We start from the raw sequence: 22,573 nt of genomic DNA, 5'->3' as shown, positions 1-22,573 counted from the left end.
AGAAAGTTACAGTATTATCTGTGTTTTGAAAAATTCACGATCCATATTTGTAATAGTGAAGAACTACTCTTTGTTAATTAAAATTGGCATATCATTCTCATTATTCTTATTAGTGAGGCCATCTCAGTCCAACTAAAATAATCTGTCCTTTGGAAGAAAAATTCAAATAACATTTAAAGAGAGACTAAATTTCTAAGCATTGACTTGTAGAATAACTATAGTTCACTGTCTAGTGCTTGATTTATGTTGCTAAAAAATGACTCATTCATTCTTTAAATTTGAAAAGTATCTCAACTCATCATAATGTCTTAGGTATCAACTATCATGTTCATTTTTAATATCCCTATAATACCTTCGACCCAAACCGTAACCTGTTCTTATGCATGTATATGTTACATTCCGTGTACGTATACTTAATACTTTTGAAGCTAAAGCTAAGATTAATTGCATGGCCTTTAATCTTAATAGGTCGATGGCTGCTTTAGATATAATTTGATACCTCCGTGTTAGTGTTGCATTATAGAGGAATGCTGACTAAGTTTTTGTATACTCTTGCCAGTCGGTTATAGGTCTAGTGCTAGAGAAAATAAGTCTACAACTTTAACTGTGCCAGAACAGCAAAGAACAACTCATCACCGCTCACGTTCAGTATCTCCTCATCGTGGTGATGATCAGGGACGGCCGCGTTCACGTTTACCAAATGTGCCATTACAGAGGTAGGCCTTGAAATGGGCTCAGTGTCCCTGACATTCCTTTTTAAAAATACAGTGTAAATTGACACAAGACACTAATTAAAATAAAATAATGGTTTCATCAATCAGATATTTTTTTCAGAATCATTTGTAGCAAACCACCTTTTTATTTATTACTTAACCTATGAACATTCTTTTCTTTAATCTCAAACATTTTCCCAGAAGGTAGAAGTTTATGTCTCCATACAGTTTTTGTGAATAACTGTCTTCTATTCTGTTTGCTAGTTTTCTACCCTATTAGGTTAAACTGTAGGATAATGAATCAAAACAGTAGAGTGTGTGTCAGAAAATAAGGTTAAGAAGCAGAATGTGTTTTTAAGAAATTTAGGGTGATCTCTTTGAAGTAGTTTAAATGCTTAAAAAATAAAGTATGCATAATGTAGTACTTTATTTCATCTTACTCTGAAATATACCTCTGAAATTTTAATTAACTATGCATGTGAAAATTGTGATCCTTTTTTGATAGAGGCACAGAATAAGGTTACGGAGATGAAATACAAGTGAAGCATTTCTAGAGAATAAATATCCTTAACTCAGTGATAAGATAGTTTCTTGGTCACGATGCCAACACTTTTTAAGTTATGTCAATGGTTTATCAGTTGCTGATAATTCTTCCCCCTTAGTCTGTCTGCCTTTGGGAAGATGGTACACTTTGATACATGGATTTCTGTATTTGTTTTAGGAGTTTAGATGAAATTCATCCAACGAGAAGGTCACGTTCTCCAACCAGACACCATGATGCCTCCCGAAGTCCAGTTGATCACAGGTCCAGAGATGTGGATAGTCAGTATTTATCAGAACAAGACAGGTATTTGTCTAAATTATTATTTCAGCATTATAATTTTTTCTTTGCTCTGTTTTAGTACATAACAGATAACTTGGCATAGTACATTAGAAAATAAAAGTATTTCAATGCTCGAAACTGAACTTCTCTTATGGAACAACTGTTAAGTATTCTAATAGCAATGGCACTCTAGGAAATATTTAGCTAACAATAGATTGTCGTAATATATATGCTTTTTTAAAAATCACAATTTATGTTTAGCCAGTTTTAAATATACAGTTTTTCACCAACAATGATTCTGACAAATTGTAGAAGGGGGAGCCTACCTCAGCAATTTTCAAATATTTTATCTTTTCTCAGTTACAGTGTTGGGGATGCTATTTATACAATTATCCAGATAGTTTTTGAATATGAGTCATTTGAGAGACAGTTAATATTGTAGATTTTCTGTAAGAAGTTGGTAATAATGTTTTTGTTATATACCTTTTTCCATAAAAGGTCTATAATGTATAAAATACTGAGACGGAGTATTTCTTATATGGGATATGTATTTAATTTTAGTTCTGTGTGTATTTATGAACAAATACTTAATAGACACAATTATTACAAACCTACATTATGACTCATGTCCACAGGATATCTTAGAGTAATCACATACCTGTACAGTATGCCTGAACACAAGCTCAGAACACAATTATAGGTTTTATGATCCCTACCTTGTCAAATATTTTTTTCTGGCTTTATGAAGTAGAAAAACTTTCAGTGATAAAGCTACCAAATGATTGTTTTTTGCACTGTAGTCAAGGACAGAAAACCCAAGTAGATTCTTACCTCCCTAATTGTCGCCCTGCTGTGAGAAGTGGTGTCGTGACATTCAAGAAGGTGGAATAGAAAGTGGGTATAGGGATAGAGAACTGCTCTGAGGAATAGGATTCCAAACTGGACAGCTTGAGTCAAATTGAGCGACAGTTGAGGTACCTTGTCAACAATTATTTGAGCCACTATGAATTTAGGTGAAGAGAGAAAATCAAGGACTTCTTGAACAGGGTACTTAAAAAATTGAAACTAATTTTGGTGTAGAAAAGGCATTAATTTAAAGATAAAATGATCCTAATCAAGTGTAAAATTCTTTCTTGATTAAAAGAAAAAAATGATACTGCAATTTCAGTGAGTATAAAAGCAAAGAAATTCATTCTATAATTTGCTAAAAAGAAATAAAAGCTTCTAGGTTCCCATGAGTATCAGAAAGACCAGGTTTATAGGCCTTTTAACAGTCAATAAAATAATCCAAATGTCTAGTATTAGAAGTAGATTTCTCTGTCTTATTTGGAGAAGGTTTATTTTTGTTTTGTTTTGGTATTATATAAAATCATTTTGAAATACAATAGTACAAGAGCAACAGCTAGGATTTCAAGCATAGTATTTGCACTTTATTGTTTAAGTTTTTAAAATACTGTTTTTTGTTAGTGTTTAACCTCTCAAGCACATATGTTAGTGCAGGCAATTCGGTTTCTTTCCTTTTTATGTTTTCATTGGCATACCATTGGCATAATCCATATCATTTAATGCCTCATAATTTATATCTGTTTCACTCACCACCCATCCTGTCTGTGCAGTGAGCTTCTTATGCTGCCCAGAGCAAAACGAGGACGAAGTGCAGAATGCCTACATACTACCAGGTAAATACAGGGATTTGGTGTCCATAACTGTGTGTGATGACTCTTTCCATTCTACTATTCTTCCATCTTCTCCTTAGAAGGACTTTTACAAATAGTTAAAATAAATTTCCCAAGTATTCAAAATTTGTTTTGTTTTATATGGAGGTCATGAAAAAAGTTCCAAGTATATTTCAATTCTGAGCAAAGGCAGATCTGTTTATTCTTCTTTTAGTATCTGTTTATTCATAATCCATAGGCAGATGAGCCTCTATGGAATGGTCCAATTTCTGCAATTAAAATTCTAGATACTCTCTTTGACCACCCCTGCCCGCCACACACACCTGTCTAGTCACAAAAGGTCTGATCTTCTGTGCATGGCAATGTAATTGTTTTCATGGTTGTGAATTTGTTCTGTTTTAGCTTTTTTATTTCCTTTTGGAATCTATTGTTTATATCTGTTTTTTCCCAATAAAATCTTTACAAGTTCACTTTTAAAGGCTGAACTTCAGCTTCCTCTTGATAAAGAGTAAGAATGTTTGAAATGTGAACTTGTCAAGTCCCTGCCACCTCTAGTTCAGAAATGCTGCAGTACAAACTTTCCCTAAAAGGCATGTAACAATGGATACCACTTTCAAGATGAAGAAACAAGGGATATAATATCTGCCTCTAAACTGGACCTGATGCTTTTTTTGTCTCAGTACATCTTGAAGTTCATATCCAAAATAAAACCTCTTACAGCTTATTCATAGAAGACAGTCTATATATATTTATTAGCAAGTTGGAGTGATTAGAAGGTAAGGAGTTAGTAAGTTAGTGAAAAAAAAAAAACCACCTTCAAAAATTTTTCCTATAAGAACTAAATAGGAAATGGAAAGAAAGAGCTATAACTGGAAGGCCTGCAGTGCAAGGACAAATGCAAGATTCATTGTGTCTGTATGGAGCATGTTCTGCTCAATAATGCAAACATATTAGGCTTGTAAAAATTGTTTTAACTTTTTCCAGGTATAAAATTATCCTATTGATAATTACTGCCTTGTTTGCTTTAAGTACTTCAGGAAAAAAATGAAGAAGTATTAGTTCCTTTTGCTAACTGGGAAGAAAATATAAAGTCATAAATATTGCAAAAGTCAACTTAAAATTTTTATAATGCCAAACGGCCCATATTTACTTGTTCTTTTGAAGTCCCTTTTTGACCTTCTGCTCTTTTTTAACACCATGACCAACTTCATCATGGTCAACTCTTTGAATATTGTTAGAATGTTTACTCTCCTAGTAATATTTCAGTTTTCACATTACATAAATTATTTGAGTAGCACGTTTATGAGTTGTTAACTTATGTAGGAGTTATAATATTAAATCAGGAAATAAATAGAAAATTTGACTATATAATTCATAGAATTTGATTAGCAGATATTTTTGTAATTGAGGTAATTAAATTAACATTGAGTCTGTATCTTGTGAAGTCAGATGTCTATGATTTCTTATTTTTATAATTCTAATCCTGTTTTCAAATAATTATTGTGGTTCTTTTGAGCTGAAACAAAAGAACCATCTATGTTTGTAGCTTTGCAGGCTTCCTGATATCTTCAAATACTAGTAAAATTTGCTTCATATATATTTTTCTGTTTCCTACGTGTTTGTGTTGCCATGCTCCAGACATCTTGTTAGGCACTCTAAAATATTACCACCCAAGATGCCTTTATTAGAGAACGGTTCTCACTGGAATATTTACAGGTAAGAGCCCTAACAGTGAGTCCTAGTTATAAACTAATTCCTAATCCCTGATCCCTTGCCTACTAAAAATAGCAAATATGTATTCTAATAATACATTAACATTTCCCCTTGCAATTATACAGAGAAACATTAAATCAATGATATCTAAAAGTAGTTTTAGTTTTAAAACTTAATTAACCCAAGAATATTTCTTTAACTAAAACATAGTTATTCATGCATAAGAATTCTAGTTGTCTTTGTCATTTATTGGTTACTTGTCCATTTTAATTATAAGAATTAATTTTATTTTATTTCTGAATACTTTTAATTTGTGAAGCTCAATTCTGCCTGCACATACTCAAACCAAATCAGTGACTAGACAGGACATTTCTCTTCATCATGAATGCTTTAACTCAAGACTATTGAGATTTACTGATGAAGTATTGGTTAGGTAAGAATATGTGGAAGTGATATTTTCCACTTCCCTTGTCTAGTGTTGTGAACCAAAATAGTTAAAAGTTGCAAAATTACTTCTCTAATGTCCTTCATTTTGTTTTGGTGTGGCATTTGTTCTTGGTAGTAAAGTTTTAGGCGTTTTGTTTCAGTGTTTCCTGTACCCAATTTTTTTCATAAGTAGGTGTGATTTAGTCTCATTTTTCAGTCTGAGACCCTTTTCAAGATATTATGCAAAGCAATTCAAGCATAATCTTTGTTTAGTTTCATTTTCTAAACAAAATTTGCACTATCATTCTATCACCTCTCACACCCTTATGAACTGAATCACAGTGATTCTACATTTTATGTAAAGGGGACATTATTTTATGCTTTACTCTCTAACATGGTCTTCCTTTCTTTGTTTTCTTTGTCTTTCTCTTCTACCACTGGATGCAATGCACTGGCACTAGTGAACTGCAGCCCTCCCTTGACAGGGCTAGGAGTGCTAGTACTAACTGCTTGAGACCAGATACTAGTTTGCATTCACCAGAACGAGAAAGGTATAAAATAAAGACTTTCTTAATTTCTTATCATTTGTACAAGTGAATTTTTTTTCAATCACTTTGTTTTGTTCCATGTGAGTCTTTCACAGGTTTATTCATTCATGTTCACTTTGCTCTCTACATCCTCCCCCCACCCTTACTATAAGTGTCTGTGTAGAGATATGCTTATGTGCATAAGCCCAAGAATACACATATACATATTTCTATGTATGTTGTTGCAAATGGTGTGATGTAATTTGTAATTGCTTCTGGCTGCTGCTTTTCCCCTTTTGTTGCGCTTCAGTATTTTTAGTTACAGACTACTCAGGGAGCCTTCAATATGCTGATAAAGTTACAAATTCCAGTGAGTTACCTGAAGGGGAGGATCATTTTCCTATTCATTCCACAGATAAATAGTATTTGTAAGTTTAATAGCAATCTTCCATAAACTCAGAACAAGAATTATATTTAGACCAAATAATTCCCTTGTACATTTATGTACATTTTAAAACAAGCACAGTCTCTGATAGAGATCATGTTTTTGCATTAAACTGTATTTTGGCAACAAAAAATGGTATGTTCATTATAGATTTTCTGATGCTTTAAAACATAAATGCCCATAACATTATTTTGCTTAACTTTGAATTGGTTGATTAATGAATAATTCTTGTATTACTTCAGAGGCAATCAGTGATTGTGTGTTACATGCTCACCTAATTGTTGAGCAGCTAATGTTTCCATTATGATGAAACTTTCTATTCCAAGTAAACTTAAGTATAATTGGTAGTCTTGGTTATAATTCGTATCTGTTTTTCATTAGAAGTTGTAAGGAGGTAATTTGCAAACTAGCTTTTTACAAATCCTAAAGAAAAATATTTAGCTATGCTAACATAACCCACATCTTCTCTTTCCAGAGGCTATTTAAAGCTTTTCTTTAGCAATATGTCTATTCTGGCTCTATTCATTTATTTATGAAGCGTTTTATTTCTGGAATTGAATAATAGGTACAGGTATACAAACCTACTTTTAGTGTCTAGGTAATGCTCCACTAAAATATATTTTTAAAATTTTGTATCTGTAAAATTTCTAATAGAAAAAGATGAAATATAATTTATATTTTGTATTCCTTTACATTTGTAATAGAAAAGTTAGATGAAATGAGTACAAACTCTTCAAAAATCACAATTTGCTTATATATTACCTAAAAAGTGGCAGGCAAGATCTTTTTACATTTTTGGTTAATAATAAAACCAAGACAGACTTGCTGAAGTCAATAGACGCTTCTTGCTATAGCCCACTATAACATTTTTAATATCATCTATATTGGTACTAATAGAAATATCATGTGAGCCACATGATAATTTTATATTTTCTTGTGGCCGTATTAAAAATGGTGAAATCAATTTAATAATTTATTTGACCCAAGTATCCAGAATATCAACCCTTTGACCTGTAATCAATATAAAATTATAGATAAGACATTTTGTATTGTCTTTGTCATACTAATGCTTTGAATTTAGTGTATATTTTGTACTTAACAGTCATCCCACTTCGAACTAGCCACATTCAAGTGCTCAATAGCCCCATGTGGCCTGTGACTGTCGTCTTGGACAGCACGTCTCTTTCTGTGATGAAGTCTAGCTACCATATGTTTCTTTGTAACACTGAAATTAGGAAGATCACAAATCTGTGCATTAGTGAATTTAATTTCTCAGATTATAACCTTAAAACAGGTGATCTTATAGATGAATAAATTGGCCACAGTTATCATACAGGTCAGCATGAAGACTGCGGGTACTTAACCTTTCATAGAAGAAGAGAAATACAATTGAAACCTATATTCACTCTGTATTTTGAATAAAAGGAAATTTTTCATTTAATCAGAGGAGTTGTGATTGGTACTGTTAATGATCCTCAATTTATTGGGGTCATTTTGTTGCCAGAAGAGAAGATAAAGTGAGATAAGTTTTCATCGAGTAAATTAAACAAGTTGTAGATGTTTGTTGGTTTGGAGGATAGGAAGCATCAGTACCCTTGTATGCACACACCAAAAAGCAGCTTTGAAGCAGGGCATAACATTAACATTAGAGGTGACGTAGGGGGAGGAAGCTTGGAAACTTTTCTAGGTCACTTAATTTCTCTGGTTGATATAGACATAGTAGATAAAAAGTGAAATTTTTAAACAACATGGTTTCACATTCTTAAGATAGTAACATATTTCCACATCCTTGTGAACTAGGAAGATTAAACAATGTGCTAGTTCAAACCCATTTCAATTGGCATTTATATGCCGTTTTGCCAAGTAAAGCCCTTTCCTGAAATATCCACACTGTTAAAACAAAGTTTGTGTTAATACGAAGGGTGAAATTCACAAGAAGCTCAATACACAACACTAAACGTTGCTGATGATTCAAAAGATAAAGGAAGCAACAGATGCAGGTGAAGCATTCTTTTTCTGAAAAAGCCTGAAACCATCAGATTCACCTTTTCTCCCTTGTAAGGATGGTTTGACTCAGGTTAACAAATGAGGTTTGAAGAATGCATATGGATAACTGTTTTAAAAGAAAGCTGTTTTTGGAGCTCCTCCATTTAATATTCTGTTGATTCCCCAAATAGAAAATAATGCTTACAGACTACCCCAGTCTCCAATCCAGTCTTGCCCTAAGAAATTTCAAGTTTGTTTACCATGAGTGATCTAGAAAAACTGGTTATATCCTATTAAAAAACATTTTTTAGATAAGGACTTTTCCTTTATTGTTTCACTAGCAAATACCATTGCATGTTTACATGGAGGTCTGGCCAAGGTAATTGTATTCCCCCTCTGTCTTTATCAGGTTCTGTCTTGTGTTATTCATTCCCCTTCCTCTGTGCCAGAGAAGGAGGAAGTTGCATGCATGCCATTAAACCTTCCCTTTCCAGGTTTTAAAGCAAAGTATTGCTTGACAGTTCAGAGGCATTGATTTTAGAGCCACTTAAGAATAGTTACTTGTCTTACATGTTTTTTCTTCTTCCTTGACTTTTCATAGCACTTACAGTTTTATGAAGGCTTATGAAAGGGTAGTCTATATTTCTGCCTCCAATTTTTACCCTCCAGTAACTCCTTATTTTTTGTAACCTGCCTTCTGCCTCTTCCAACTGCTCTACCATTATACTAACAATTTTATGGGTTACATTTGGCTCCCTGATTGTTCAGCAACATCTTCAAACATATTATGTTACCACTATGTCACTTATACCTCTCCTCCCTTAAGTATCCTTGACAGATTTTCTTGTGCCTCTGTTTTGACTTAGTCTCCTTTGCAGGCTTCTCTCTTTCCCCTATCCCATGTAGATATGTATTTCCCAACCTTCATCCTCAGTTTTCCTCTTTTGCTTGACCCATACTTTCCTTAAATTATATTTCTATCAAAGGCTTCCACTCTAAAACCCATGAAGAGAGCTTGCTGCTGTAATTGACCAGATCTGAGCACCGGACTCAAATTTCTAAATGGTGTTAGACACTGAGTACATCAAAATATCTAAACAAAATTCATTATCTCCATCCCCATTCCTTTACAGCAAAAGGCCTACTCCTCCAGCCAGCCACATAATCCACATAATCTGGAAATTTTCTCCTCCTGTTCCCCACATTCAGTGAGTAAATGGATCCTATCAGTTCCTTCAAAATAGATCCCTCACATTGATTCTAACCTTTCTTCTCCAGTTCCAATGTCACTTCTGCCCCCATTACTTTTCTCATTAGCTCTAGTAATATTCTTTATTACTTTTGGTCTCTTCCATTAAAATTGAAGTATGTTCTCCCTTTGTTATCTGCTGCTTAAAAATTCTACTCATTATTCAAAATGCAGGCCAATATCTTTTGTAAAACCTCTCTTACCCCCCCTCCACTTTCCCTTTCTTTTACCCAGTCAGAATTATGTACTTTCTTTTCTGGGTCCACATAATGTTGTATATTCTATTAAAACACATTGTATTTTGCTTAGTATTGTGTTTATCTCTTCCACTATGTCGTAGCCTCCTAGAGGGCAGGGAACAAATCTTATTTGTCTTGGCCGTCTTTAGTGACAGTATTATTTTCCTTTCTCTTTTTTACTTAGTAAATGCTCTATTTTGGGATTTGGGAGCTTACAAATAACAACTTCTATTTTCTCCTCTCAAATTTGGATCTAATTGTGAGCTATATTTGGGAACCAGAAAGATAGAATATCTAAATATAACCATAAATACAATGAGCAGATTTTGAAGCTGTGTCCCTAGGTCTGTACACTTGCTAATAACTCACCACAGGATCACCCAGATTGACTGAATTACAAGAGGCTTCCCTTACAGGGTTAGGCCTCTTGTGTCATGGCTGAGGCCAGATTGGAGTGTTTGCTCTTCGCAAGCAGCTTGCAGCTTGACTAGAAAAGAGGAATCCTGAAAATGCTAAGTCACCTGTGCGTAATTCTTTAATACAAACTCCCCTGTCATAAAGCCCTTCCTACATCTTGGGATGGGAAGGGGAAAAGGGTGGAGAGAGGCCAGGAGCATTACTTGAACGAATATACCCCTAAATATGAGACCAAAGGGAAAGGAGGTTCCTACCTAAAACTCCAAAACTGTAAATTGAATTGAAATAAATATTGTGTCTTGTTTCAAAGTATAAGTATATGTGTTAGTTTAAAAGTAAGTGGAATTCAGTTTAAAATATATTGGGGGGAAAAGGACTAAAATGAATATTGGGAATAGGTAACAAAATGCCTACTGTATACAATCAGTTAACTTCTCATTTGTTCAGGTTTTCTTCTAATGTTATAATAACTTCACACATATTTTAGATTGCTGTTATTAATGTGTTGAATGATTTGCATTTCCATATAATGTCTATTTTAAGTAATTAACCTGCTTAACCTTGTTCTGCCAGGAGATATGCACCACTGAAAGATATGTAGATGTGCAAGTGTGTGTGTTAGTTACACATTTAAACACACACACACACATTTGCTTTAAATTATATGAATGTTAGGGGGGAAAAAAAGCCACAACATAGGAATCATTTAATTGCTTACAAAGGCCTGTCAGTTTTAATTCCTTTATATCTCACCAGTATGCCCTATCTCTTAACCACTGTTAATTCCTTAGTTAAGGTTCTCATTGCTTCTTACCTAGATTACCACAAAGCCTAGAATCTTATCTGCTTATTATATACTTAAGTACTCACAAACATTTATTGATAATTTTTTCGGTGCTATGTGCAGTAGCAGCAACTGTCAAGAAAAAATATATATATATAGTTCTCTTCCACAGGGAGCTCAAAATCTATTGATAAGATCATGTATCCGCCAGAGTGACCTTATTCCCTTCCTGAGCAGAGTTAAAAGGGGGGCTCCCAAGATGTAGATGTTCTTGAGTTACTGAATATAGAATACCTGATATTAAAGTAGTAAGAATGAAACTAACTAATGTAGCTTACAGGCAGGCCAGTTTGAAAAGAGAAATCAAGAACGGGCTGGTTTAGCTCAGCTTTGTGACTAACAACTTACCCTGCCATGTTAGCCTAATAATGTAAAAATGGAAGTTGAAGCTTTGTTATTTCTCAATAATGTGGGGACAAAGATTCTAATTTTGATCCTTTTCTTCTGTATGATAGGAGAAAAACATAAATTGCAAATATATGTAAAATATACTAGTATACTTAAAATTCACAAATATATGATATTAAACATGTAACGTCTATTCTTCAGCCCAAAAAAGTGAGTACTAATTGGTTCTGTTCTCATCATACCCTATATCTGAGGGAAAAATGAAAATAATTTCTTATACTCATACTACCTATCAGCATATTCAGAAGGACTTTGAGTGTACAGATACATATGTTTTATGCTATAATATTTGTTTTCTAAAATTATCTTGTATTCACAATTGCTTGTTTCTAAGTGTACACCTCTCTTCTTCATAGCTTTAACTGCATGTTTCATAATTATGGCATTTTTCTTTTATCTTTTCTTTACTTTTGTTTATGTTTAAGTAAACACAAGGACTGGAATTTTACCTCAGGAAGCAAGGTTACTCATAATCCTGTCAAGGCAATATTATTACTTCACAGAAACAAAAGTATACTAAATCTGTTTTTTTTTTTTTCAAATAACACCATGAGTTTTAACATAAATGAGTATCACGTAATATAGAAAACAATGTGGTTGTAATTGTTTTCAATTACTTTAGGAATATTTTTCTTCTTGTTTTGCACAATAGCTGGCAAAATTGGAAAAATAAAACATTTTAAGGCAAAACATGTTTCAGATTGTATTGAGCAGCCATTTTATACATTTAAAACTAACCCAAAGTGTTTTTAATTTTTTATTACCATATAACACATTTAAGAGTACATGCTACGGAGTTTTATCTTCTGCTCAAATTCTGCTACTGAGTATTTTCATATGCTTCACAGCTTCTTCAAAGCCTTACTTGAATCTTGCTGAATTTTTTTTCTATCTAAGGCTGATTGATTACGCACAGGTTTCCAAGGGGCTTTCAGAATTGAGTACCTGCTGACCTCAAGGATCCTGATCACATCTTGACAGGCTTTTGCTGCTTTTGTCCAAATTGTCTAATAAATTTAGTGAGCCAAGTTATAATGACAAGAAAAATGATCTTTTAGGGGTGGAAATGGGGGTGTAAGGACCATTCTCCTTTGGATAATTATAAATCTTATAGCTGGATGAATCCTTAAAGAGCATCCAGTTATCCCTTGTTGCAAAAAGAGAGCCAATAGCCAGAGAAATTACTCTGCTAAAATTTTCATATCTAACATACAAATTTCAAAATATGGCCTGTTCAGTCCTTTATTTCTCTTTTCATTTTTCATCAGGATATTTGTAATATGTGGTTATGTACAATCAGACACTTAAGATAGTTTAACAAATGAATGAACAAATTTCCAACTTGTAAATGTTGAAATTAAAAAATAACTGACCTATTCAGAGAGGCTTCTGCCATTAAAGATTAACAGAAATTTTAAAAGGTAGTACTATTTTACCATTAAATTTATCTATATTGTCCAATTGTATTCATGTGATTTTTAATTCCAGTTTTTAAATTTCAATAATTAGCCTTGTGGTTTTCCCCAAGGAAACTTTTTAAGAGTTAACTGATAGCATTCCCATGAATTATTTCTTCATGTCATTGTTTTCACAGTAAAGAGTATTTTTATTTCTTCCTCTTAATTGTGTTCCTGCTTTGTATTAAATTCACACACCACATCTTTGCACTTTACCTATTAATTTCAAGGCTTGGTACCAGATTAGCATTGGTAGCTTATTGAATCTATTTTTATTTAAACATAAGCCAAATCCTTAAGGATGTGCCTTTTTTAAACATAAAGATACATACGTATATGTATGTCTGAATATATATGTGTACACACTCATGTCTATGCACGCAAGTACATTTTGAAAGAACAAATTCGTACTAGATTTCAAATATATTCCCAAATAAATTGTGTCTCTATTCACAATTAGGGCTACAGGTTTGTTTTCTTGCAATAATATAGTTTATCTTTCTAAGGCTTGTAAAAGGGAAGATTAAATTATGGAGCAAATAGTCTATGCTTTGCTTTTTTTGAGGTGCTTTTCCAGTCCTCTTGTTCCATATATACTTTTATTTTAGGAGTTACTAAATGTCCTGTTTTTTCCTGTCTTGTTCGTTGGGCAAACAGGGGTAGATGGTCCCCCTCCCTAGATAGGAGACGACCTCCTAGCCCCAGGATTCAAATCCAGCATGCATCTCCGGAGAATGACAGGTACTAGTCAACTCCTCCTCACAGAAAAGTGGCTTTTAGAGACCACCAAGTGAAGGATTACTGAGGGAAATTGTTGGTTAACGTGCTTCCTTTCAGGAGCAAGAACAAGATATGATGTGATTCCATCAATCAATGAGTCCAACTCTAATAAAGCACCTCAGAATGTTTACTGAAATGAGGATTGAATGCAGATGGCAGTTTTAAATGCAGCAAAGTCGGGATTCAGTGGAGAGTTTTTATTTAATAAGCATTTGTCTCAGTATTTTGGATTTCTAGAAACTTATTTTAATATTGTTTTGGTTTACATGTGAAAAAATGAAACTTGTCAGGTGCTTTATACTATATTAAAATCTATCACAGAGTCTATTCTTTCTTATAATGGTTCGTGATTTAATCTTGGTTGTCCTATTTTGTTACAGTGTGAACTTGTTAATAATGAAGTTTAGGCTTTGAAGTGTATTTTTTAAATGCTTGGTTTAAAGTAGAACACCTGATTCTTATATATTTTATTAATATTGTGTTTTTAAAGAAAATATTGTCAAGGGTTAGGGTCAGTCCACAAGTTAGATTGTTAAAAATGGTATCAGTGCTTTGAATCTACTTCATGTTGTTATGCCAAAAGTGCCACGATATGTATTTTTCATTGCTTTGTTATCCTTCTCAATTGCAGTTACTCCAGTTCTCCTGTTTTATGGTGTTTGTTATATATATAGTCCTTATCTTTAAAATTTCCCCTCCTGGTCACAAAAGATTTGGGGGTGTTTTGGATGCTATTCTTCTAGTGTAAACAGAAATTCATTCAGCACATTGATAATATTTCTTAAGTAAATGAGTAAATGCAGTGGTCTCAGACATAGAACACATCATTCAAGCATGTGGTTTATGTGTGTGCATATATGTTTGTTTGTGTTTTAGTGTGCATGTATATAGCATTCAGAGTAATTGTAGCCTTAGCTAAGAGTGATACAGTTTATCTTCTATATCTGTAAACACTCAAAATATCAATTTGAAAGAAACATGTAATATTGCTGATGAGAAAAAAAAATTATGTTTTACATTTGTTGGGAAAGATCAAAATCTGATATTTATTAAGGATTCAGGAATATTTTATCATGTTTTAATCTCTAAGATATTACCTCTTAACATGGTTTGTATTTATATATTTGGAATGCAAAATTAATTCCTTCTCCTATTATCTGATTTCTAGGACAGAATTTCTAGTACTAGAAAAATTACTAAAATCTCCAATCCAAAAATTCTTACAAGTTTAAGTATTTTCAAATAAAAATATAAAATAATTGCATAAATTAAATAAAAATTTACATCCATATTGCTACTTATTAATTTAACAAATATCTGTTGTGCCCCCACTGTGGGCACTATTCTAAGTGCTGGAATCACACTAGTGACTAAGGAAGACAAAATCTTGACCATCAAGGAACTTGATTTTGTCTTATATAATAATGGTTTGAATATAGGGAAATTCAGTATGATGGTGTTGTAATGAATATAAATGTAAGTTTATCTGGGCATTGATTAAGCAAAATAGAAATCCAAGTAATAGTTTCAGTTCTTACATACAGAGATGTCATTAGCTTCATTCATTGGTATATGAATTAATTATATTATTTTATTTCCTAGAGTAGATATTTAGAAACAGAAATTGTATTTTTAGATTATCTAGCTGAGTTTAATAATTTTGTAAATGAGAATACTGAGACTAAAGTAACTTGCCCAAGGTCTTATTTATTTGATTCTTATTCTACTCGTCATTGTACTCAGTAAGATTATTAAAGGAAAATCATGTTAATACATAGTTGAGAATACACAGTTTATTTTTTTATGACTTATTTGTAAATAAGTCCTATATTCAACCAAAAGAAATACATTTTACGTGACTTTGTATGATGATTTATTACTGTAGGTAATAGAAAACTTTTATTAAAGTATGGGAATAATGTGTGCACATGAAAATGAGAGAGAAATTACTAAAGCATCTAATGTTTAGATTTATAGGTACCATGCCAACACTTGGCAAGATGAATACTTGTATTTCACCTCTCAACAGCTTTATTTACTCATTGAGAAGTTTCTACTAATTTCTAAATGAAGCAGACATGGCATCAGATTTGGATATAGTGAATATTCATAAGGATTTGGGAATTAGGTGGCTTTTGCCTTAAGACGCTGGTAGCCAGGAGAAGATTCTAAAATCAGTGACACCTTATACATTCAGCCTTTGGGTATCCTGTATCAAGGTCACATTTGATTAATTTGAAAATAATGTTAGCATACTAAAAGTAAATTCTTGCTTAAGAGAGTTCTGTAGTAAATTCAAATAAGTTGAAAAGTATTTAGGTGCCTTCTTACTTCTCATGGCATAAATGCACTCACAGACATACATTTAATTTCATTTTCAATAGTAAGCATTCTTGAGGCCAACTCTAATGATACCATAAATGTATTTGGAATTGAACATGGAATAGAATTTATTTTTAGACCTAGGAATACTTCCTAGAAGTTGTGGGTTATTTAAAACAATGATGAAGAAAAATACATAAATTTGGAACTGCAGGGAATATTTCTAACTTAAAATTTTACTGAAAATTTCCTTTCAGTTTTAGTACTAAAATGTTAAACCTTTTTAAAATTGTCATTCCAATAACAAAATGTCTTTTTGTAAATGGTGTTATTTTAATGTACAAAAATACCTTTTTTGAACATGTGTGTAACAATAATTCTGTTTATGAATCTTAACATTAGATCTACTTGTAACTTGAAATTGACCAAAAGATTAGTGAGCAATAATTTAGAAAAATAATTGTTTTAATATGTCATTGAAGTATCGAGGTTGAGTTTAGTGCTCAGTTTAATCAATCTTGAAGTATGAAAGGATAGTGTAAATTAGTATTGTGTAGTATCTAGTTCAACTGTAAACTATTTTCAGTAAATGCTTTCTCAAGAAAATGCAGTATTCTTATTTGATACATTTCAAGATATATTTTAGCACTTCATTAATTTGATGTTATTAGCTTCAACATTTTGATTAAGAATGTTTTTGTATCAACCTTTATGATATTTTAAAGGATGTGGTTTATTGGTGTGTGACTTAAATGAATACTGAAAGTATTTGATAAAATAACCCTGTTTGGGGATCCTAAATTATTAGGACAACAAAAACATTCTGCTGTGCTTAAGATTAATTCCTGAGTCATTCTGCTCAAGTAGTTGTAATTTGTTTTGTGAACAACCATATATGTATAGTTTTGCATACCTGTTTTGGTGGCAGCTACTTGTGAATAAGAATTTTTGACCAAAGGTTTCACAAGGTTTCTTAAGATTTATAGTAAAGGAATCTTCTCTTTCCATTGAAGATATTTCTGGAATAAACAAATCACCCACTTTTTACTTCTGGAATTCATGGCAATTTCCATGTAGGTACAGATTTAATATAGAACCGCTTTAGAAATAATACTTATTTCTTTGTGCTTTGTTACATCCTTTATTATGTATGCTTTCTAAAAATGCCCTCTATTAGAATGAAAGGACCATATCCGTGTTCTAAAACTCTTATTGACTCTATTTAGTAGCTGTGGTCATGTATGTAGATAATCAGTAATGAACAGAAGGACAAATGTATCCTAATTGCGTGCATCCATCTTCAAAGCATATAAATATTTTATTTACGTTTATTCTATTCGAATTTACTTTTCTCTTCCCAAACTCTTAAGGAAATATGATGTTAGAGATGTGCATTCTACATTAAAATAATATAAGCCATGTAGGTAGTCAGCCAGCATACACACAGATATATTTTTATGAAATCAGTGTTAATCTAATTAAATTGAAATGTAGTCGATTTCTTACATTTTTCCTAAAACAGAACATGATACATTTTCATTTTATTATAAAATGGTCTTAAATGATCATACTGTTTCATTGATATGTTAATTTGACATTTTAATAGAATTGTGATATGTGCAGAAAACCTTTATCAATGTCTTCAGGAAATTGCTCAAAATGATTAGTTATTGAATAAGAAAGGAAAGTAGCATAGAAATATATTTTAGCAATTATCTCTCTTTACCTTTGTGCATTTTATAAATCTTTACACTTAATGAAAAGAAATGAAATAATAATTGAAAATGCAACTTTAAAAAGGCTTTAGGTTTAATTAAGAGAATACTCATTTTCTGATTGCTGATTTTTCTTCAATTTAATAATAAAATAATTGTTGCTATACCTTATATTGTACCTTCATAGCTTTTAAAGAATTTCATTTTTGCCCTACAAATTAGGAAGCATAATGCCAAAGTCATACAACTAGTACATTGTGAAGTGAAGAAAATAACTTAGGATTTATGATTCTTACATGTATAAACCAAGTCTGATTTAAACCAAAGAAACATTCCTTATGAAAAATGAAATAACAATGACAAAATTTTAGTGGAACCAAAAAAAATATTAAAATCAAAAGTAAATAAGACATGATGAAAACACTGAAATTATGACCGCTGTTGTTCATTTCTGTCAGTTGATCGCTTAGATAAAAGTCAAAGCAGTATGGCAGTGTTGAGAGGATATTAGGGCACAGGGACCTGACAGTGTTTCCTTACCACATAATTAAGGCCTATATTAGTTTACATAAGTCCCTTAAACTTTCTGGGACTCAGTTTCCTCACTTGTAAATTTACAGGTGTAGCAGGACTAGTCAAATCTAATGTCCCTTATGACACTAAAATTGAATATGCTGTCTTGTTGCATCATGAAAAAACATACATTGGGCCCATAATAAGACTGGCAATTTGTTATGCATGAGGAAGTAAACCAGAGGACATTTCTTATTTAAAGCATTTTATATTTACTGGAATCCAGAAAACAATGCAAAGTTGTACTTCTAAATTTGTTAATCTTGATATAAACTGGATATTATAGCCCTAGTTTTTTGCTCATAGTAATTTGTAGATTCTAAAATTCCATGATAGTACTCAATATATTGTTACTTTCTTAACTATTAATTCAACAAATACTTACTGAGCACCTACTATGTGCCAGGCATCTATATTACAGTGATGACTCAAACAGGTGCAGTTCCTGACCACAAAGAATTCAGAAATAGTGTAAGGTAGAAGTTAGTTCATTTCACTGCAGTCCATTTTGTGATTGCATGATCAGTAGCGTCAATAATGTAGAGCATGAAAATTGATTGATGGTGCTAAACTTTCCTATTTTACACATCCCAAACTTCTATTTATTCCAAGGAACAGTTTTTTTTAAAAACATATACAGTTTATTTATGGCTATACATTAGGATTTGAGGTTGAAAGACATTAAAATTTTCTATTCCCCATTCTTCCCTTACACTGAATTATTACAATTAAACTAAATGTTTACAATTTTTAGTTGAATTTGAGGATTTCTTTAAGTGACTAGAAAAATTTTAAAGACATAACCTTTATAGACCTCTTTAGTAGAATCTTCAGTGACAGAAAGTTTGATTGGCATTTGAAGACAGAAAAGTATCCTTACCAAGAGGGTAAAAAAAATCAGGTGTATGACTGTCTGCATAAACATTTTTATCATCTAGCTATGGTGCATTAAATCTGAGCGTGATGATGTTTTAGATGAGTAAGAGGGTCTTTGCCTCCATGAAACAACTATGTGTTATTTTTAATAATACTTTTATAGCACACTTGCTAGTTTTATGTAAGTTTTAAGTAACAAATCTTAGTTCTAAATAATATTAGAAGAATACAAATAATACAAATATAAACACTAAGTAATATTGAAATACTTAAAATTAGCAGATTTGTTAGGTGGGTAGTGTTTTTGTTCCCACTTTGCCAACAATAACCTGAGGTAAAGAGAGGTTAAGTAACTTGGCTAAAGTCACCTGGCTAGTCAGAAATTTAACTAAGATTAAACCCAGAAAGTCTGACTCTAGAGTCGATGCTTATAACCATTATGCTATAGTCTCAGTTATGTCAGAGTTGCAATGTGAACACTGCTCTTAAGATTATGGACTCTCAGTTCGTATCCTAGTTTTGGCACTTAATGACTATATGAGTTAGAGCAAATTATTTAACCTCTTTAAGCTTGACTCTCCTTACTCTTGAAAAGGGAGGGTAGTACCCATCTCGTTGGATTGACAAGAAGATTAGATGAGGTAATGCAGGCAAAGTGATCGTGCTCGCACATAGCAAGCTCTTAGCCAATGTTGGACATTGTTAGTATCCTCATTATCGTCATTGTTGCCGTCATCACATCATCAATTACTGTGATAAGCTAGTGTATTAATCCATTAAGTTTTACAAGACAGAAAGAGGAGGAAGAGTTTAAGAGTTTCATAGAAGAAGTGACATTTCACTTGTCTACAAAGATTAATGGAGATCACTAGGTGTAGGTGGAAAAGCAGGAATGTAATTTATGGTGTTCGTAACCCTTTAATTGTGCAGAGATTGAAAGTTTACACAAAGGCCTCTCAAATTCTGCACAATCTCTCTCCCCACCTAACCCCACTCTCCAACCCTCTGATTTCTCTCCTTTTGTATTTCCCCTGGCTCTTTCAACTCCTGTAAGGTACTGACTCCCTTACTATTCCTTGAACATACCTAGCAGATAACCTGCTTTAGGACCTTTGAACTTGCTGTGTCCTCTGCATGGGACTCTTTTCCCAGATATATGCATGGCTAATTCCCTCACCTTAAGTCTTTGTTAAAATGTCACCATCTCAATGACTCATTTCCTGACCACCCTACTTAAAATTGCAGTCTGTACCTGCCCCAGACCCCATCCCACCTGCACAATTCTGATCTTTACTGCCCTCCTTCACATGTGTTTTTATGTTTTCATTAGCATGTATTGCCTTCTAACATAATATGTAATTTACTTGTTTGACATGTTTTCTTGTAATTTATTATATGTCTTCTGCCAAAAAAACGTAAATTGCTTGAAGGCAGGGATCTTTGTTTGCTTTGTTCACAGACGTATTCCAGGACCAGAACAATGCCTGGCACGTATACATGCACAATAATTGTTTGTTGAATGAACGAATATGTGAAAGCTTTTAATGATGAGTTTCATTCGTCCTGAAACCCTCTCACTTTTCCTTCACTCTGCCAAAGATGAGGAAAGCAACATTTTTTTCTCCCAGACAGTTGTCCTTGAGCACTTTTGGAATCAAGCAGAAATTCCCCATACTGGTACACTCCTTTTTCGTTTGAGTTCAGATACCACCTGACTGTAGACCTGCTTACTCGGCCTGTCTCCTTCCCTTCCTTCATTTCCTCATGCTGTGTAGCCACCCTCCTTCCCTGAGCTTCAGGAACAAGCTTTCCTTCCCAACAACTGTCTTTCATTGATTTCAGGCATCTGTACTATGTCCTTCTCCACTCTCCTACTCACCCAACAATTCCCTCTGACATGACCATAGGAGCAATAAATAAATAAGAACTGACCCTTAATGTCAAAAGATATTTCTCTGTTAGTACTTTCCCAGGACTGTACCAGATTTCATGGTTTTCTTCCTTCTTGAACAAGGGTTCATCCATAGGGGCATGTGTTTGAACCAATATCCTCCACTCAGTGCTGGTGTCCTCCACTGTCTTTACTGGACATTATATGGTAGAAAGAGTTTATGAGCTGGGCAGACTCGCATTCTAATCCGAGTTCTGCTACTTACTGACTGACTGTTCTTGCCCTGAACCTTTTCCCTCCCACGTAAAATGGAGAGGCCACCTTCTTAAAAGATTGTCATCAGCATTAAAATGAGCCACTGCCACACACTGTCTGGCATAGAGTTAGCCTTCAATATATTGAGTACCCTTTTCCCCAAATGTTTAGGGAAAGTGATGTGAGAGATGCCGCCTCCTTCTGTTTCCTCCTCTTTTTTTTTCCATCTCAGAAGTGGGATTTTAGAGTGGCAGGCGGCTGAAGACCTGATTGGAAGAGAAAGATAGTGTGAACCAAGTGTCTGGCAATAGCAGAAGAGATGGGGAGAGCTGAGCAGCCCAAGACTTCAATGCACCCTATGAAGGCAGACTTTGAATTTTGATGTGTGTCTCTAGCGGACATGACATGTCCTGAATATTCAATTAGGATATGTGTCATTAATAAGTAAAGGCAGTTGTCTCATTAAGATTGCTGGAAAGAAGGGAGATCAGGGAAGAAAAGTAGGTGTAAATTGTAGAAAACCAATAATAAAAATATACATTCAATGTAACGGTTGCTCTGGGTTGGTTTAAGTGTGAGTTTCTTGACCACCGTGTTTTCTATATACATTTTTTTCAAATATGTAGTAACCTGGACACAATTTAGGCTAAATAGGCACATGTAAGCTGCCTGGAGGAGGTAAGACCTATGTATAAGATATTATTTCTGTGGGAGAATGCATTTCAAGATCCAAATGTTCAATGAGCAAATGTACTTTGGGAACATAGGGCAAATCAGGAACTTTATTAGTTCTTTAATTTGTGCCATGTGATTATTTGTTTAAGTGCCACAAGATTACAAAAGCAACTTTGCTGTAATGTACCAAAAAATTTAATAGTTGATTTAAAGCACTTTCACTTTTGTCAAATGTATTTCACTATAGCATTTTTCTTCTCCTTTCTTCATAATTTTGTGGGGAAAAAACTTTATAACACCAAATTCAACTTGTAAAACTGGAGGGCGTATCATCCTTTTGTGGTCTTTTCAGCACCTAAGCCATTACCATCATGTTCACCATTCCTGCATTTTACCATTGAATTTGTTTATTCATCAGGAGAGGCAAAGTTGCTCAGCAGGGGCCCATATTAAATATTGCTGTAGACATACCTATCTAGATTATTGAAATATCAGCTTCTCATATTTCCTGTTGGGCAACTTGTGTCTTCCACACAGCACCCATTCTGATTTTTATTTACTTA

The 22,573-nt window shown here is 33.2% G+C and overlaps 1 protein-coding gene across 47 annotated transcripts in view; it reads left to right on the top strand.

The window, feature by feature from the left end:
* The window catches only part of RIMS1 (regulating synaptic membrane exocytosis 1), a 567,640-nt gene that overhangs the window by 371,675 nt on the left and 173,392 nt on the right, over window positions 1–22,573 (top strand). For 15 of the 47 annotated variants that reach the window (XR_005217800.1, XM_037842364.1, XM_037842314.1 and 12 more), the window contains 6 exons: window positions 560–716; window positions 1,435–1,560; window positions 3,153–3,215; window positions 4,851–4,928; window positions 5,813–5,902; window positions 13,581–13,664. Coding sequence is in view for 46 of the 47 variants with exons in the window: in XM_037842364.1 (XP_037698292.1) it covers window positions 560–716; window positions 1,435–1,560; window positions 3,153–3,215; window positions 4,851–4,928; window positions 5,813–5,902; window positions 13,581–13,664 (598 nt within the window). In the remaining variant the exon portion in view is untranslated. Of the gene's footprint in view, window positions 1–559; window positions 717–1,434; window positions 1,561–3,152; window positions 3,216–4,850; window positions 4,929–5,244; window positions 5,359–5,812; window positions 5,903–13,580; window positions 13,665–13,760; window positions 13,914–17,064; window positions 17,099–22,573 lie in introns of those variants that run through there. The other 32 variants (XM_037842356.1, XM_037842342.1, XM_037842341.1 and 29 more) reach the window with 9 other exon arrangements.

The sequence above is a fragment of the Choloepus didactylus genome, chromosome 7, assembly GCF_015220235.1.
Source record: "Choloepus didactylus isolate mChoDid1 chromosome 7, mChoDid1.pri, whole genome shotgun sequence".
Classification (NCBI taxonomy): Eukaryota; Metazoa; Chordata; class Mammalia; order Pilosa; family Megalonychidae; genus Choloepus; species Choloepus didactylus.
Note: the sequence above shows the minus strand (reverse complement) of the source record. Positions and strands in the feature narration are given on the sequence as shown.